General features: G+C 42.8%; 1 protein-coding gene across 3 annotated transcripts in view; it reads right to left on the bottom strand.

The window, feature by feature from the left end:
- The window catches only part of PREX1 (phosphatidylinositol-3,4,5-trisphosphate dependent Rac exchange factor 1), a 346,981-nt gene that overhangs the window by 52,954 nt on the left and 274,197 nt on the right, over positions 1–19,830 (bottom strand). For all 3 annotated transcript variants that reach the window (XM_060230830.1, XM_060230833.1, XM_060230832.1), the window contains exons 18-25: positions 19,394–19,542; positions 18,818–18,903; positions 16,694–16,830; positions 11,394–11,568; positions 7,048–7,235; positions 3,844–4,005; positions 2,894–3,104; positions 1,279–1,555 (exon numbers count right to left, since the gene is read on the bottom strand). In XM_060230830.1, coding sequence (XP_060086813.1) covers positions 1,279–1,555; positions 2,894–3,104; positions 3,844–4,005; positions 7,048–7,235; positions 11,394–11,568; positions 16,694–16,830; positions 18,818–18,903; positions 19,394–19,542 — 1,385 coding nt within the window. The remainder of the gene's footprint in view (positions 1–1,278; positions 1,556–2,893; positions 3,105–3,843; positions 4,006–7,047; positions 7,236–11,393; positions 11,569–16,693; positions 16,831–18,817; positions 18,904–19,393; positions 19,543–19,830) is intronic.

Below are 19,830 nucleotides of genomic sequence, written 5' to 3'. Positions count from 1 at the left end.
TCTCTTGTTGGGCTTAACCACAGTTAAAGCTTATGATGGCACCAACTTTAAAACTGATTAAGAAGAAGAAGAAGATATTGGATTTATATCCCGCCCTCCACTCCGAAGAGTCTCAGAGCGGCTCACAATCTCCTTTACCTTCCTCCCCCACAACAGACACCCTGTGAGGTGGGTGGGGCTGGAGAGGGCTCTCACAGCAGCTGCCCTTTCAAGGACAACCTCTGCCAGAGCTATGGCTGACCCAAGGCCATGCTAGCAGGTACAAGTGGAGGAGTGGGGAATCAAACCCGGTTCTCCCAGATAAGAGTCCGCACACTTAACCACTACACCAAACTGGCTCTCTAGGGTTTGCCATTAACAGAGGATCTGAAACCAGCTTCAAACTCTAATTAACAGAGGACTTTGGCTAGTGTTTACCATGGTATATCATTGACAGTGCATGCTTTTTGTTATTGCTGTATTGGCTGTCAAATCACAGCTGCCTTAGGGCAACTTCGTAGGATTTTCAAGGCAAGAGACACTGAGAAGTAGTTTGCCAACTGCCTGCCTCCATGTCACAACTATGGTATTCCTTGGCAGTCTCCAGTTCCAGATCCAATGCTTTAACCATGGTTAACACTTGTGAAAACAGGAGGAACCTGTGTTGGAGGGAAAAGCAATATTCAGTCCTGTGGGCTACTCCCACTTTCTTAGCCACAGCTACAGGGCCAGGATCACTCCAAGTCTCGTATTCTCTATATATATCTGTAGCTACCACCCATTTTTCATTTGGCTCGCCTGAAGATTCAGCTCATAATGCATAATGCTGATGATGTACAGAAGATTAAGAAAGCTTAACAATTACAAGGAGTGTTTCTGCCAGTTCAATGCATGGGAACATGCAGATGAGCCTTCCTATGCCTTTATCCTTTTCTGTCTTTTTCATTTAGAAGGAAGTCATAGCGTACATGTGCATACATGTCGCAATAAACAATTTATTTATTTTCTGACAGCTTATTCCTGGAATGGCCTTGGGTCAGCCATAGCTCTTGCAGAGTTGTCCTTGAAAGGGCAGCTGCTGTGAGAGCCCTCTCAGCCCTACCCACCTCACAGGGGGTCTGTTGTGGGGGGAGAAGATATAGGAGATTGTAAGCCACTCTGAGTCTCTGCTTCAGAGAGAAGGGCAGGGTATAAAATTGTAGTCTTCTTCTTCTTCATGAAAAAAGAGGCAAGTGAAAATTACTGCAACATTCAGAACTGCATTCAAAGATATACAAATGTAAAATGAAACCAACTTACTTATTTATCTGAAAGACATATTGCTTCATTTCCTTGACAGCAACATCTAGTTTGTTGAAGAGCTGTAGATACGAGTCCTGAATCTCCCTGTCTTCTTGTTTCAGCAGAAAGCTAAGCCCTCTTTCCTCCTGAGTGCTTCCTCCATTCTCTTGGCCATAGCATCCATCATACTGTCCGTGGAGACTTAGGTCTCCATTTTCTGGAGACAAGCAATTCCATGATGGCGCAGCCATGGTGGTTATGCAGTGCTGAGTATTTGAGACTGGATTTAAGTTACCTATTAAACAAGGGGAAATGCTTGTTAAGAACAGCAAATTTTTCAAAGGTAGATTTAAAAATTTAAAATGATATTCATAGTTATTTTTTCAAAGACAGAAGGATGCCCTGACTGAAGACTTTGGTTTACTGCAATGTTTAATAAAAAGAAATTGAGATCAGGACTATCAAATTATGCACCTTTTTATGAGCAGAATAATAATAAAAAAGCTTGATCATTGGGTACACACTGTCATTTACTGGACTGATTTTATAGATACTTTATTTTTATTATTTTTTTACTTCATTTACACCCCACCTTTCTCTCCAGTGGGAACCCCTAAAGCTGTTTACATCATTATCCTCTCATACACTGCATCCTTACAACAACCCTGTGAGGTTAAGCTGAGAGAATATGACTGGCCCAAAGTCACCTAAAGTCACCTAATGACCTTTCCATGGCACGGAGTGGGGATTCAAAGCTGGTCTTCCAGACCCTAGCACCACACTCCACACCACGCTGGCTCAAACTTCATTCAATGTCAGAGGAAACATAAGAATTCAAGAGACAATGACTTCTGGAACATTAGGTTTTGCACCTCAAATTAAAGGACAGTGCAATGATGGCATAACACAAAGGACTTATGAATGGACCAAAAGTAAAGGCAAAGAAACAAAGTTCCTTACACCTAACTGCTGAAGACACCTTGTAGTCTCCATGCTGTCAGTATATACAACCTTTTACAATGTTAGCATTGCAGTCCTAAAGACAACTGCACCCATCTAAAGCCACTGACTTCAATGCACTGCACCATATGAGTTTCAGTGACTGTACTCTGAATGTATTCTGAAGCTATGAAAGCTTAAACTTTGCTTGTGAAATTTATTTGGAAATGTACTGGATGTCAGGCTGCGGTGCCTCCACAGCCATGGATTAAATCTGTGGTCCTCCCCTTTCTTCACTGACAGCAGATCAATATCTCCCTGCATCAAGTCAGGAAAACATGCTGGGAAATAGCTTTTACAACAGAAGCCAAGAGAATATTGTTCTTGCTTGATTGCCTGTTTAAAGCTTCCAAGGCTTGTGGTCAAAGTACATTTGCACCATGTGGTTCAACTTTGTCTCAGAGAAATCTACCATTTCACAAGAGAAATCCAATGCACGTCATTTTTTAAAACAAATGTTCAGCTTTTTGCTATTTCCCTATGTTGTTAACATTCAAGTCTGATATGATGATGGAGACTTCAAAGCCTGCCTGTCATTTTTATACAAGCTGTTACTTTTTGGACTTAGCCTTGAACTATAACTGAACATCACCCTCCAATAGTACCATAACAGTTTCTAAGAGCTCATCAGCACCTTGTTCTGGGTCAAGGCCAATAATTGAAGGCTTCCGTCCAAGACGAATACTGAACGTCCTTCCCATTGAGGTAGTGTTTTTGGGGTACGACACTTCCATGAGGTTAATGTGGCAGTTGGTGGGGCAGAAATCCATGCTGTTCAAGGAGTGAGGCTCCATTCTGGCTGGCTTGAAGGATGGGCTCACCTTCATTTTCAACTCATCTGCAAACTAAGGAAAGGAAAAGTTTATTCCACTATGCAAACACTCCAGGCCACAAACCAAAGTTAAAAGGTAGTTCACTTTGCAAGCATCAGTAGTTTCCGACTCTGGAGTGACGTCACTTTTGCAATGATTTCACGGCAGACTTTTTAATGGGGTGGTTTGCCATTGCCTTCCCCAGTCATCTACATTTTCCCCCCAGCAAACTGGGTATTCATTTTACCAACACGGAAGGATGGAAGGCTGAGTCAGCCTCGAGCCGGCTACCTGCTGGGATCAAACTCAGGTTGTGAGCAGAGCTTGGATTGCGGTGCCCCCAGGAAAGTGCTTCCTGGAGAAATAGCAGGCATTTATACAATCCTCACCAAGAGTCAGCAGAAGACCCCCTGTGAGTTTGGTCTCTCTACATGCTGGGGAGGCCATTCTACCGGTCCATGAACCTCACAAACTGAATTGGTTTGCTTGGCCCCTAAACGTCTATGATGGTTTGTGGTTCATGAAGCGAGCTCACCATAAACCATGAACCGAACTGTATTTTCCTGGTTCGTGTCCATTCCTAGACATGGGCTTGCAGTCCCAAGAAAATTGAGAAGTAGTTTGAAAGTTCTAAGAAATGCTTAACATATAATTAAATATATGCATACACACTCATTTAATCAACCTCCTTAATGGGCAAGTGCAAGAATATTGTCTGAAGACATTATGAGGATATGATGTGTCTTATGAGTTTTCTGCAAAGGGAACCTACCTCTTGATAGCTGGCAACCCTCCTGCTGATACTGTCCAGCTTTGTGTCACAAATCTGCCAGAATTCATACTGTGGCATGGTCTCAACAGTACCACAGAGAGACATGAGCCTCTTGCAGTTCCTCACAAAGCAGCTGTCTTCGGTAGCGAAGGCCTCTAAAATCTAAAGCAATAACATTTTTTTAGAAGCAGCACCATGCAAAGAACCTCTGGACAACGTTTTGGGTAATAAATTGTGGAAGAAACATAGGATATCTAATGTCAGGCAGATTTGTTCTAAGTTAGGTAGAACCAACTATTGCTCCAACTCCAACATCAGAAGGTCTGGTTAGCTTGGATTTAGATCAGGGGTGTTGAGCTCATTTGTTATAAAGGCCAGATCTGACATAAATGAGACCTTGTTGGGCTGGGCAATGTTGGGCTGGGCCATGTGTGTACCTATCTAAGATTAGGTAGCACAGATATAAACTTTATAAAGAACACAGACAAACACAATTAAAGATTTTTTTTTAAGACACCTTAAAATACAACAGGCTTAAAACATTAGCACTCATTGGTCTTAAAGGTGCTTTCTTTGTATTTCTACCATGGGATCCAGGGAAGTGGGCAAAAGAAGCTCTGGCACTTTCCTTCCTTCCTCAGGGGACCAAGAGGGGAGGAGCCTCAGCCAATAGAAGGAAGAGAGGCTTAGCTCAGTAGCTCTGTTGCATGATTGAGAGAGCATGGCAAAGCAAGCTGTTATGCAGAAGGAAACAAGATGATAACCAGTTGCTTGAGGGCCTGATAGGAGCCCTGCGGGGGCCTGATTCTGCCCCCGGGCTGCATGTTTGACAACCCTGATTTAGATCATCTGTTGACTTGAGTGATGACCACTGCTTGTACCAAAAGGTTCTACCACCAATGGTTTAGTCCTTAAAGGAATTCCTTTGCTACATGAAAAACATGGCCTCATAATTTTTATTTCTTTTTAATTAAAATATTTGTACCCCACCTTTCCTCTTGCTCAAGACATATAATAATTAAAACCAGATAAAATAAACCAAAATGCTCATAAAAGATGCCTGTTGTTCATACCCCATCAAAATCCATGGCAAATAATTGTTCCCTTCAAATATGTTGGGATCGATCCAAAGAAGCATGAGTGGCAGGGTGGGTTCAGAGGACTGAAACACCCCAAGAGCTCTTCTCTCTATTGCCCTAGTAGGCTCCAAGAGTGAGGATACTTATGATCATAGCTAAGCCTTGCAGTCTGGTCTGTTTTTTAGTATTTGCCTGCTATCAAAGGGTAAAAGTGTTTGATTAAAACTGCAGTCCTATGCCAATTTACTTGGGAGAAAATTCCACTAAATTCAGCGGAACTTACTTCTGAGTAAACATGCATAAGATGAAGCTATGCAGAAATGAAATCTGCAACGTGCTCTCAGACTCAGTTTGTTTCTACTGTGAGGCCTCTGAACTTTCTGGGAAAGATGATTGAAACAACTTTGAGGCACACTCTCAAATGCCATGCCCAACAGCCAACTGGAAGACTGGGTACCATATGAAGTCACTCCACCACATTCTTACTGATCAGCACAAATTCCAAGCACGGTAAATACTATCATTTGCTCTGTCAACATTACTAGAAGTAGCAAACCAAACACAAGAGGCGTAGCTTAGTTATGGGTTTCCAAAGGGTGCTCTGAAAGGAAGCCTAGTTTTTCTCTCACACTTTGACAGTAATTTATTCATTCCTTTGTCATCTTGGCTATGGCAATAAACTTTATGTGGCATACCCAGGATGATTCCTTTGAATCTGTGTCTGGCTCAGACTGTCACAGTCTGCCACTTGACAAGGGTGGGACGCTGTGTTATACCAGTGAATGAGCTTATTACCAACAGTGTTCCAATCCAAGCACAGCTCAAGTTACCCTAAAATCTAAAGCCCTACAAGGACTGGGCTCTACACTTCTGTGTTCACTTCAATTTGCAAGGTTTGGTCTGCATTCAATATGAGATCTACTATGGGTAAGGTTGCCAACCTCCCAAAATTACAACTGATCTCCAGACAACAAAGATAAGTTTCCTTGGAGAAAATGGCTGTTTTGGAAGGTGAGATATATGGCATTATTGGTCCCTTTCCTTCCCTCATAAGAACATGTTGGATCAGGCCAATGGCCCATCCAGTCCAACACTCTGTGTCACAGAGTGGCCAATATATATATGTGTGTGTGTGTGTGTGTGTGTGTATACACATACACAAACACAAACTTCATCCTCAGTCAGAATCTCCAGAGCAGGATCTTCTCAGTGGTTGCATCCTGCCTTCAGAACACTCTCCCTTGAAAGATCTTTTTTTTTTTTTTTGCGGGGTGGGATATTTTTGCACTTTTATGTGCATTTGTGTGCCCATGCCTGGAAGTTGTGGCAACTTCTGGTGACTCCCACTGGGAATGGAGGATGTTCAGAGCAGTGGCTTGACAGACTGCCTCTGCCTCCCACCCTGGTTTCTCTGGAGGTCTTCCCATCTAAATACTTGCCAGAATTAGCTCTGCTTGGCCTTCCAAGATCTGATGAGATTTGACTTGCTGGGGCTATCCAGGTCAGGGCTCCCTTGAAATATCTTATTTAGGAAGACGTTTTCAAGCAGCCAGATTGTTATTGGTGTGGCTAAAAATCTAATCCTTATAATGGTTGGGCTTATGTTTTACTTCTCTAGCCATGGCTTATTATTTTCTATTTATTTATTCTCTTTGGTTACTTTTGCGTTTTTTTAATTGATGTTTTACTCAGTGGTGTTCTATGAGGGAAAGTTGTACATTGCTTCAGTCACACCATAAGTAGTCAGAATGGGACTCCTAATTCATAAACATATAAATACACAATGAGACCAACTCTTTCCTTCAGTCCACCTGCAATCTCTATGGCCTGTTGAAAATGCTATCCAAACAAATGCCTTCTGAGTAGTAAATAAAATACTATGACAGCTGAAATCCATGGACCGTCTTTAACCAACTGGATCATCTCCATTCTCAATGGCTGTTCTTTAGCTCTGGAACATTCTTCGTCTTGAGGTAAACACACCAAAGCCTTCACATTCAACATTTAGTTGTCTGGCATATGCAACCATTTAAATTTGTTAGTCCTGTTTTTGATATTAGCTTTCAAAGGCACAAAAAAATAGATGTCAGGATATATAAATAGATAAATAATGCAAAATAGAAACCTTTGCAGAGAGGCTGAAACACCCCTTTGGCTCTACAATCTTTTCCAGGACAAAGCATTTGATCCCAGCAGTGCTGACGTATTCATATACAACACCATGCTCCAAGTGTACATTGTCCACCGTTAAGCTGATGAGAGGAGTATCTTCACTGATGACCAGAGGAGGGCCAAAAGTATGAAGTGCCATATCTGAAAACCAATGTTTAGTCAGATTAAGCAGTTTTCTACTTCCACTCAGAAGAGACAAAGATACATGTCAAATCTAATTCTCAGGGTCCCCTACCACCTAGCAGCCTATGTTCCACAAAGCCCCAGCTGTATCAGGTATCAGTCGAAGTATGTTGTCTCTCAGATTTCACTGATTAAATAGCCCACTGTCCTCTCGACATTCGTAAGGTTTGTAATGTTACTCTCAAGCAATATTCCCTCTAAGCTGCAGAGTCTTGTGAACAAAAATTCTGCTTTGCAAGAACATAACATAAGAACATAAGAGAAGCCATGTTGGATCAGGCCAATGGCCCATCCAGTCCAACACTCTGTGTCACACAGTGGCCAAAATTTTTTATATATACAGTATTTTTTGCACCATAAGACTCACTTTTCCCCCCAAAAAAAGTGGAGGGAAAAGTGTGTGCGTCTTAAGGAGCGAATACTGCAAAAAATTCACACAAATGCCTCTAAATTCACACAAACGGCTCTAAAAACTAGGTGCGTCTTATGCTCAGGTGCGTCTTATGGAGCAAAAAAAAAAAAATATATATATATATATATATATATATATATATACACACACACACACACACACTGTGGCTAATAGCCACTGATGGACCTCTGCTCCATATTTTTATCTAACACCCTCTTGAAGGTGGCCATGCTTGTGGCCGCCACCACCTCCTGTGGCAGTGAATTCCACATGTTAATCACCCTTTGGGTGAAGAAGAACGTCCTTTTATCCTTTTTAACCTGTCTGCTCAGCAATTTCATTGAATGCCCACGAGTTCTTGTATTGTGAGAAAGGGAGAAAAGTACCTCTTTCTCTACTTTCTCCATCCCATGCATTATCTTGTAAACCTTTATCATGTCACCCCGCAGTCGACGTTTCTCCAAGCTAAAGAGTCCCAAGCGTTTCAACCTTTCTTCATAGGGAAAGTGTTCCAGCCCTTTAATCATTCTAGTTGCCCTTTTCTGGACTTTCTCCAATGCTATAATATCCTTTTTGAGGTGTGGTGACCAGAACTGCACACAGTACTCCAAATGAGACCGTACCATCGATTTATACAGGGGCATTATGATACTGGCTAATTTGTTTTCAATTCCCTTCCTAAGCTATTGGTATCAAAGTTGTGAGCTACTGTCATTAAAACTGTAAACTACTGAATAAATTATTGTGCTCTGGGGCCATTTTTCCTGAGCTAAGACAAAAATGTGTGAGCTGGAGGCTAAAAATCTGTGAGCTAGCTCACACTAACTCAGCTTAGAGGGAACACTGCTCTCAAGCATTATTTAATGTATGCAATTGTCAACAGTAATTGGCTAATAGTAAGGAAGGCAAATGGCAAGCCGTCCTCTGCTACTTCATTGTTGCTGGACCTCTGGCAATGACTTCTGAGGCTTGAAGTCTGAACTGGAACACCCGATGCTGATGAAAAATTCCAGACCAAGAAGGCAGGCTAAAAACACACTTGCCTACTACATGTACGTAGTTGGATCACTGATAGAATGGAGATAAGCACTGAAGCTGAAGAGAGGCCAATAGCACAGCCCCTCACCTCGCTTCCCCCCTTTTCTTTCTTTTCTAAAGCGCCAAAAGATTTCACCCCTGTAGGGAAGGGGGGGGGAGGCTCATTCAATCAGATTACACGATATCACACTGTGAGTTAGCCAAAGACTCAGACTGCAAACATGAATATTCAAAAGGGGGTTAAAATGTTAATATTACTGATGAACTTTAAAAGCCCTATTAAGCTTCTGCTCCGTCAACCATTATTTCAAAACAATGTCAAGGGCCTTTCCTTCATTTATAAACCACTAAGCAATTTTAAAAGTCTTTGCATTTCTTGTGTGGGAGATCACAAACAATGGTACACGTAACTGTGGGAATGATCCTCAGGTCAGATAGAATTCTGTTCAGCAAATACTGAGGGTCATACAACATATGACACAGGAGAGCCATGACTGGCTCTGCAGGCTAAATTCAAACATTCATGGTGCTGGGGTGGAGAGTAATTCTTCCCTTCAGCCCCATTTTCCCTAGAGAAATTGGTCTGGTCTGGGGGTGGGGGGGGGGAGAGTGAAACCAGGGGGAAATGCAAGTTCTTATATTTATTCCTCTGAGTTGTGTAACAGCCATGGTGTGTGTGTGTGTATGCACCTGTATGTGTGTGATTTCTCTTGGGAAAATGGAGCAGGGGAGGAGCTCCTTGGGACTGTTTGAGTTTGGAAAAAAGGAAGTCCTGATCCCAGGGGTAGAATTCTAGCAGCAGCTCCTTTGCACATTAGGCCACACACCTCGATGTAGCCAGTCCTCCAAGAGCTTACAATAAAGAGCCTTGTAAACTCCTGGAGGATTGGCTACATCGAGGTGTGTGGCCTAATGTGCAAAGGAGCTGCTGCTAGAATTCCACCCCTACCTGATCCTAACTGAGAACTGTGGAGAACCCACAACATGGGTTATGTCTGAGACAGAAGGGATTAGAATTGTCAACTCTTGGTTGTACAATTGTACAACTTTTGGTTGCACAATTTCTGGAGATCTGGGGGTGAAGCCTGGGGAAGCAGGGTTTGAAGAGGGGCAGTAACTCAGTGGAATATTAATGCCACAGTCAACCCTCCAAAGTAGCCATTTTCCTCTAGGGGAACTGATCTCTGTGTCTGGAGGTCAGTTTTCATTCTGGCGGATCTCCAGGTCCCAGCTGGAGGCTGGCAACTCTAGCTGGGACCCAGACTCACTGTAATGTGATCTCACCCCTCTGTCATCCTGGTCTCTCTTTCTCATGCTATAGATCTAGCCAGCTGATGGATTGTCAGTAAATACTATTCCCCAATCACTTCTTCTGGAAAACATTCTCATCAAGAATCCCACAGCTTGGCAGCAAGACCATCACTTCCATCTGGGCAAACAGAAAGAGACAGACTGAGCTGGCATCCTACGTGGCACAAGAGATGCAGTTATTCAGTAAAGAGTTTTGCCCAATGTGATACACACTGACCACAAGCCAAGATACCAGGTCATTACATCGGTTTGTGGCTTGACATCAGAGCTGCCAAGTTAATTGCCCTGCACCACCACATCCAGGGGGCTCAGTGGTTTTCTGCTGTGGATGGCTAAGTCAATTAAAAAAACAGATGTATATAAAGTCTCTTTATACAGTGCAAGCATGGGAAGCAGCAAAGATGCTCTCAGGTTATGAGACAGCTGCCTAAGTGTCCCTATGTATGAGACTTCTGCTATTCTCTCCTCTCCTCTCCTACAAGACCACTTTTGATACTACTAAAGACTAAAGAGTACAGATGTATTGGTTCACTCCAAATGTATGTATTTCTTTGTGGTTTTTTGTGCTAAAGGTGATTCACAACAACATAATATCATTCATGAAAAATTCAATAATTTAAAACCAGGCTACAACTAAGCTTCCAGTATTTACAAAAACACACTACCCACACATCTTCTCAGGCTGCAAAACATGCTGTTTGGAAACCTGTTTTGAGTATGCATGTGTAGAAAATAATGGCATTGCAACATCTGCCTTTTTCTGCATGCATGCAGAAAAGAAGCAGTAGGACAGCATGGCAAGCCCCCCCCCCCCCCATTATGGAGAAGATTCATTTTCAGTGCATGTAAGACTCCTTCTCTGTCACATGACTTTAATGCCATGCTACTTCCTCTCATGTGCTGGCAACTCAGTGGATCTCATGCTGTCACCTGTAGGATTAAAGGAGGGTCTTGGGTTTGGAAGGGCTGAAGACGAATGACCTAGAGTGATCCAGTCATCTTTTATTACTCTTTTTATCATACCAGTTTGCCAAAAAGCTATATTCTTTCACAGTTCCATTCCACTTAACTTCTGAGGTGTCACACAGTTGAAAGTGCCTTATACAGTCAGACCATTGGTGCATCTGGTACTCTCTGCTCTGACTGGCAATGGATTTCTAAGGTCTTAGGTAGAGGGTCTTCCCTTGACCTAAACCCCCATTTTAGATTTAGATGCCAAGCCTTGAATGTGGGATCTCCTAATTGTGAAACTCACAGTTTACCACTGAGCTACAGCAACTTCCCCTACCAGACCAAAGCCACGGATTCTGCCTAGAATGCTTCCTTCATTGACAAGGAATGGATTCTCCTCATACCTTCCTCTTCTTGCTGGCTGTCACTCAAGGGATCGAGATCTGCATTTTCTTCAAACGAGAGGTCTCCTTTGCAAGGCTCAGAATGACTTCCATTCAAGTAGGAGTTAGATGCCGATTGCTGAGCTCTGTCTTCTTCAGCATCTTCATGCGTTCGATAAACCCACTGGTACAACCCCTTCAAAGAAAGCAGCTATGTTAGGCACATTTCACCAGGAAATGCTACATGAAGCATAATGCAAACAGTTAGCAGAAGCTTAATTCCTTCACAGAAAATATGCTTGCATTACTGTATTTGTGCACATTCTTCCCATTATACATGCTTTTATATTTCCTCCCCTTAATCTACTGTCTTCCCCCTAAATTGTAAAATAATTAGACAGGGGCCTTTACTTTAGAAAGTAACATTAAACATCAATGGTGCTAGTTGTATGGATGGATAGACAGATAAAATAAATCAGCTATTAGGCCAATGTGTTAAATTCTTCACATATTCCAAACAACAGCATGGTTGCTGATACCATCCATGGTGGTGGAAAGTGCTGTCAAGTTGCAGCCAATTTATGGAGACCCTGTAGCATTTTCAAGACAAGAGACTTTCAGAGGTGGTTTTCTATTGCCTGCCTCTGTATAGCAACCCTGGACTTCCTTGGTGGGTTCCCATCCAAATACCAGCCAGGGCTGACCCTGCTGAGCTTTTGAGATCTGATGAGATTGAGCTAGCCTAGGCCATCCAGGTCAGGTGATATTATCTACCAAAAGTAATATTACCATCTGAGAATCAATGTGGTTTGCAGTTAAGACTGTCAGACTAGGATATTGGAGTCCAGATCTGGGAGATGCTCTGACTCGGAAGCTCATTTGGTGACCTTGGGGCAGTCATTCTTAACCTAAGACTGCAGACTGGGATCCCATGCCTAAATACCTAAAAAAATAATAATGCAAGACTGCAATTTGCAGAATATGTGATTAATTTTGAGCATCAAGAAGAAGCAGGGATGGCTTTTTCCATGCATTCCCTGCTGACTAGTTCTTCCCCCAGCTGCTGTGTGACACCTCTTAGAGCCCTGCTTATTCCAGTAGGTTGGCAAAAGAGCAGACAGCAGGATGTTCTCCCACTTTATCAGAAACATAAAACTTGACAAACACCCTTGGGTGACCCTCTCTATCGCTTACAATTATTTTAGTTGGCTCATCATTCTAAGCAAACAAATTATATCACTATAAGGGCAAGAGGCACACAGTATACCATCATGGTTTGTTCTCTCTTATCAGGGATACTGGATGCAGGCAGTGTTTAGCACATTGTATTGCTTCAGGCATTTGTTATCACTTAAGCAGATTGTTGGGTCTGGCCGAGAGCGGGAAAGCCATCTTCCATTTGTATTAGATGCCTGGATTCTAATTTGACCTCTCTGTTCACTGAACTGTGACAAGCAGTAGTTACCATTCACGTCTCCCACAATTTGAAATGCAGAGTACAAATGGGAAGGATGCTGGAAAGCAGTCAGTTGAAAGGAACCTGGAACTGACAGGTTTTTTGAGGATGGAATATTTTTCAGAGCTACAAACATGCACAAAACATTCCTGATTCATCTCTCCTAGCCACATGATGGCCCAATGGGCTTTCATATGGGAAGTAGATGTCTAAAACTTTACTCAGATACAGATTATATACAGCTGTGGGCAAGATATTGGGCCCTGCCCCCATCTGTAAAATACTTGTCATCACACCTCACAGGATTGTTATCAAGATGAGTGAGATAATGACTTAAAGCACTTAGATGTGCCTTCTCAGGCTGATTCTGAAATGTGGGCATCACGTTTGAAGCAGCTGTATCTATTGCTCCACATGCGCCTCACGAAACAGTTGTGTGTTGCTGCTGGAAATGTGATTTTGTATGCACTTAATCCATAATGTTTGAAAAAGCATGCTGAGAATTGTGAGTGGTAAAAGCATACTGAGGAAATGAGTGAGACCCAATACTAGGGAGATGAGTTTCAGATGGCTCTCAGATCCAAGCTATATGCAGAGATCTAATTCTTTTCACATGTCGACCCACCACATATAAAGTATGCAGTAAGGGGTCCAGTCTTAGTAAAATAAGTATGTGGGAGATGGGTGATGAACAGGGAACATTCAATGCTCACCCTTCACATGCTCCTTTGTGGCCAAATTACATCTACTGTGCCCTTCACAATTCATGAGTGTATTTTAGCACAAACCTAGTCATTTACAATTCTGTTGTTGTGCACATGAAAGACGTGACTTATCTTTCAGCATCCGAAGGGCATTTTTTCTTTTTACACCTGGAAAAATGGGATGTTTTCCCAGATAGCGCATTCACTGCATACACTTTGTAGAAGTGCCAGTAACATTCCACATGGGAAAATGGACACGTTTTTGTTATATAATGAGTGAAGGTAACACAGAATCCTCCTCCAACAAACCCTATTACTGTGAATATTTTTTCGGCTATTGTTTTCTTCAGAGGCTATTATTACAACCTTTTCCTGGGAATAATGGCCACTGAATAGACATCAGTAGGTTCCTGAGTAGACCTGCTTGGAACTGCTTGCTATGCATTTCCCCCTGCATGCAGAATAACAGAGTCGGAAGAAGTATATAGGACTAGTCCAACCCACTGCTTGGTGCAGGAAATGCAAAGCCAGAGAATCCGCAACTGATGGCTGGACAGCCTCTACCTGAAGACCTCTCATGAGAAACAGCCCACTTCTTTCCTGGGAAATTGGTTTCACTGTCAGACCACTCTTGAAGTTAGGAGGTTACTCCTAATGTTAACCAGTAACTTAATCCCATGGAATCTAGTTTTTGCCTCTGAAGCAGCAGAGAACTAGACATTATTATCTTCCAAGTAACAGAACTGCCAGTACTTGAAGAGCTCAATTGTATCTCCACTCCGTTGTCTCTTTTCCAGACAAAACTAGTCCAATTCCCTTAAACCTTTATAATTTTCATGGCCCTTTTCTGAACCCATTCCAATTTGCCCTTCCAAGTCTGGTGCCCAGATCTGTACTCATTAGCTGAACACAATAGTTGTAGAAAAACTGCAGGTTCTCCACTACTCATGCGAATGTAATTGGCGATGAAAGTGAATGCAATTGCATTCTGTCCTCTGAAGGCTCTCAGACCTACATGTGTGAATTCCCAATAGCAGGTCTCACTTGACAGTCACTCAAGTAGCCACATGGCTTTGTTTTATTGTGTAAGTGACAAGGAGCAAGGTGCAGCTAAGGTCTACAGAGTACTGGGAACAAGCGTGTTGGGACAGGAAGACAATTGGCTATGTGCTGAGGGATTCCCCCCCCCCAAAAAAATCTGACAGTGAATAATCATAATTTTTCCCATTGTGGGGTATTGAGGACATACTTGAGAAGACACCCCCTGGAACCTTCATCATGCCCCTAAAATCTCTGCAGTCACATCTAACAAACTACTGCAGTGACTTTACTTTTAAAGGGTGAATTGCAGCACTGTACTTTGTGAGGTTAGCCCCCCTCCCAAAAAAAATGGGGGCGGGCGTGTTCTCTTCTGTTATTTAGGAGTTCTCATCTAATTTTGAAATAGTGAAGGAGCACAGAGTAAATCTCTTTCCCCTTCCAACAGTAAAAAAGAGCAAGAGTCCAGTAGTACCTTAAAGACTAACAAAACTTGTGGCAGGGTATGAGCTTTCGTGAGTCACTGCTCACTTCTTCACAAAAGCGCATCCCCTGCCACAAATGCTGTTAGTCTTTAAGGTGCTACTGGACACTTGCTCTTTTCTACTGCTACCCATGTTGATCTATTTGTCTGTCCATTACACATTAATAGAATATAATGATAACACATGGTAACTCATGAAGCTGCCTTACTTTATCCTTCTACAGACAACATGACATTTGTTGACATAAACACATGCAGATGTAGACACAGGGGCAAGCATGGTGGTCCCACTACCTGCCTGTACATGATCAGCAGGTTGTAAATACAGACCCTACGCAAGCAGGAACCTACAGTACAGTACAGAACCTATGGACATAAGATGCACACCATACATACATAGACTCTATCCCCATGACTGGGAAAGTTAGAAAAAATGAAGTTCCCCATCAGTGGGAACAGGGGTAGACTGGCCATTAAGGACACCAGGAAAAGTCCTGGTATGCTGATGGCATTGGGGGACCAACCCCCTCCCTGCACTGGGACCACCCTGGCCCAAAGAAAGCCCAGCACAATCTGCCATTGCTACTAACCAGAGGTACAAGAAAGAAAGCACTTAGCCTGGCCTAACTGCTCCTTGCATGGCAAAGGACTCTTCAGAGTCATGGTTTGTCATGCCTGGCCTGGGCTCACTCAGCAATGGAAACACCGCTTGGTCTGGGGTCACTGTGGTGAGGGGCATGCTTGCACTATAACCACAGCACAGGAAGAATCCACTTGGCCTTGCTGCACCCAGCCCAGCAAGGGGTGCACCCACTCAGCTGCAGGCCAACCATCTCCTCCTGCCTCTGTTGGGAAGATGGGGCCCGGTAGTGCTGAGAAAGGTGCCTTCTTCCAGGACCTTTTCTCCCTCCCAGTCTGCCCTTGACTGGGAAGAAGGTTACGTGTGCAGACTCTATGTTGTCTGCAGTCTCCAGCAAATAAAAGTCTTTCCTAACAAACTGCTAGCTGAGATTCCTTTAACAGGAGAATCCATCAGTTGGGGATTCTCTAATGGGGCCTTCTCCACACAAAGCAGATTCTGCCTCCAGTACTTCAACTGTAAAGAGAGCTGTGGCCATTGGTAAGTTTTCTCTTGATTGTGCAACCCCAGGGTGAGATTTGGTGGGTTTCCCTTGTAAAACATTTGGGAACCACTGACTGTTGGGATAAATTTAGCCTGCCCATAATTAGTGCTGAAGTGCAGTCTAGATTATTATGAACAGGATTAAATTTTAAGAAAAGACCAAAAAAAGAGAGAGGAGAGGCTGAAAAAGAAGTGTGGCTCTAGATGATGCAAAACAAAATTCCAGAGACTGCTTACTACACCCTTGATTTAGGGGTGTGTTCAAGTTTCAGAACCAAATCCTATTTTTGTCACTTGGGTTTGTTCCTGTTATTAAAAGGGAAGCCATCTGTTGCTGTCTACACAGGAATCTCTGTAGCGAAATGTACCAAGTTCTACTTTGACGTGGATTCTAAGCACCCTCCCTGGCTGATGAAGGGATGTAATTCAAAGCAGATTTCTTCAGCACATAGTTGCATAACAATGTGATATTACATTTTCTCCCCTCACCTCCCTAACCAGTACCTATGTGCTCACCAGAAATTCCTGCTGCCTGTTCCTGTATGCTGTAAAGTGCTCCAAAACCTCAGTGTAATTTTCATTCATCACATTATTTCCATTCACTTTCAAAATACACTGTCCTGGATGAAGCCCAACTGCTGCAGCTTCTGAGCCTTGAAAAGAAGTGGACAGGAGTCATGTTAAGAATGCATCGCAATCCAGTAAGCAAGGAAGGAAACAGGGTTTTCTGGACAAGGCAAAGGTGGATTTCTGAAGCAACCCAATAGCCCTTCTGCAAATGTTCATTTAAAAAAACTGGTTAAAAGGACTTTTAATTACTACTACTACTACTATTTATTTAACAATGAATCGCCCCATCCCATCCCAGCCAGTGCCAGACTCTGGCTGATGTACAAAATAAGAATAAAATACATATTTTAAAATCAATAAAAAGAAACTGTAAACCCCGATGGCATCTCATTTAAAGTGCTATTGTTCAATTTCCAGTCATTACATCGGGGTGGGAAATCCCCCCAAGTGGGGGTGGGGAGAAGAAGGTGCCAGCATGGCAACTGTCACTGTCCTTATACAAAGACTTGGTGGCACATCTCTGCCTTACAGGTCCTGTGGAACTGTAAAAGATGTCTTCTGGCAGAGCATTCCACCAGGTTGGGGCCAGGATTTTCGGGCTGGGAATCACCAGCAGATTTCGGCCAGTAGAGTGTAGCACCCTTCCAGGGACACAGTGGAGGAGGAGGTCCCATAAATACGTCGGTCCCAGATAGCTCAAGGCCTTAAAGGTCATGATCAAAACCTTGAATCTGACCCGGTACTCAACTGTTAAGACTGTTAATATTCAAGAACCTTACAACCCATCAAAGATTTGGATATTTGGGGCCAGGTGACAACCATGGCCAGCTTTTTCCAAATCTATAACATCTAGCTCAATGTCCCTAATGTCAGTAATATCTAAATAAAAATACAACAAAATAAAATAAATCTAGAGAAACTGCAGAAGCTTGAAGCACAAGATTTTTTTTTTAAAGACTGAAGAAGAAGATATTGGATTTATATCCCGCCCTCCACTCCGAAGAGTCTCAGAGCGGCTCACAATCTCCTTTATCTTCCTCCCCCACAACAGACACCCTGTGAGGTAGGTGGGGCTGAGAGGGCTCTCACAGCAGCTGCCCTTTCAAGGACAACCTCTGCCAGAGCTATGGCTGACCCAAGGCCATGCTAGCAGGTGCAAATGGAGGAGTGGGGAATCAAACCCGGTTTCTCCCAGATAAGAGTCCGCACACTGTTCTCTTGGGCCAGGAAGGGACAGAAGGCACATTTCCTATTATTTATACTAGTTCTGGCCAATCCAGAGGCTTCACGCTGCCTTCTAATCGGAAGGGCTAATGCTATACCATCCTAATCTATTCTCCACCAGTTCTGTGGCCTGAGCAAATGCAGTCCATTTAAGGGAGAGAGCTGGGAAAATGTCTGTTGCCTTAAGTCAATCCAGCATCCCCTATAGCAAGGGTTCCCAAACTTTTTAAACCTATGGGCATATTTGGAATTCTAAGATGGCATGGGCGTGCAGCAACAAAACAGCCGTCACAAAATAGCTGCTGCAGAAGGAAGAGCCAGCCCACAAAATGATTGTCACAGCTTAATTTCAGTAACACAAAGTTTGCTGTGGTGGCAGCTGCCAAAGCAACGTTTTTTAAAGATTTGCACAGCCATTCAAATCTCCAATATTAAAAAGCATGGGCAAAAGCCCAACCTGGCCCTGCCTACTTGCTAAAAACACTTGGTGGACATCAAAAAAAGATATCCATGGGAACCATTCATCATCTTTGCATGGACACATCTCCAGGAAGATTGCCATAGGACTTCAAGGCACCCTCATCTTACTACTCACTCCAGCCAGCCCTCAGTACATCCATACACTATAGTCTGTTAGCAATTATACACAATGGAGGGTCACTATGTACATTCCCTGAAGGTATTTCACCTTCTACAGAGGCCTGGTTTGCATGGTAGTAATTTTACACAGGAGTGAGCCCCCTGTCCTGTACCCAGCTACTCCATTTAGCAAATTTTGACACTTTCCTCCAGCTCAAGGAGGCTACATTTTATGTCCATCTCTCATATCCCATTCAGTTCTCTTACCTCTCCCCACACCATGGACATATGGTGGCGCCACTCCTCGTATTTGGAAGCACAGTATTTCACTGCAATCTGGGATTTTGATAATTCTATCAAAATATTAAGAAGGGGGGGGGGGGAGAAAATAGCTATTAAAAGCTACTTACAAGCAACTCTCAGTACCATGTTCATTACACTCCAAACAGAGGGAAATAAAACCATCTACCAGAAATAACATGAGACAAACATAATCAATACTGAAAAAAGCAGCCATTAGTTCTAAAGAACTCAAAAGGTAAGATGTTGTACCACACTGTTTTTCATTAAAAGTAAATTCATATTCCCTTTATTTCAATTTCATTTTTGCACCAAAGCAGAAGGTATTAATTTTAGTGGGTTAAGGATATGCTCTGTATTCCTTTTTATGGTTTATAAGAAAGCATGATTAATTATATCGTTTTTTATGTATGCATTTGTTCAAATTGAACCAGAAGATAGGCTTGTAAAATGCTTATGCTGTTCTCATTGTGGTAGGCATTAAGCAAACAAACAACTGAATGTTAACAACTCTGAATATATCTCCAAATTAAAGGGTATTACTCTTTAGACTTAGTTGCCACAAGAAGTCGAAGAGGCCTCCGAGAGCAGAAGGACTGGTTTAAAATGGTCTCCACTTCCTGAAATGGGCGTAGGAACACCAGGTCTTCATTAATGGAATAGATTTTCCGTCCAACCTGCAAGCCAGCCATCTGAAAAGACACACAAGCATCACACACGAGACCACACTTTGACTTAAGAGTTGTACAGTGTAAAAGATAAATTAAACCAATGGACTTCATGTTGTGTCTGGACCAACTTAGAATTCCTTGGATGCTTATTACTATTATAATACATCCTATTTGGGACTGCCCTTGAAGATAACTCAGATGCTTCAGCTGGAGGGGAGGGGGAGGGAGAGAGAGAGATATGTTGTCAAGTGGCTTCCAACTTATTGTGACTCTATGAATTCATGTCCTCCAAAATGTCCTATTATTAAT

The sequence above is a fragment of the Heteronotia binoei genome, chromosome 2 (assembly GCF_032191835.1).
Source record: "Heteronotia binoei isolate CCM8104 ecotype False Entrance Well chromosome 2, APGP_CSIRO_Hbin_v1, whole genome shotgun sequence".
NCBI classification, from domain to species: domain Eukaryota; kingdom Metazoa; phylum Chordata; class Lepidosauria; order Squamata; family Gekkonidae; genus Heteronotia; species Heteronotia binoei.
This window is presented reverse-complemented; position numbering and strand designations above follow the sequence as displayed.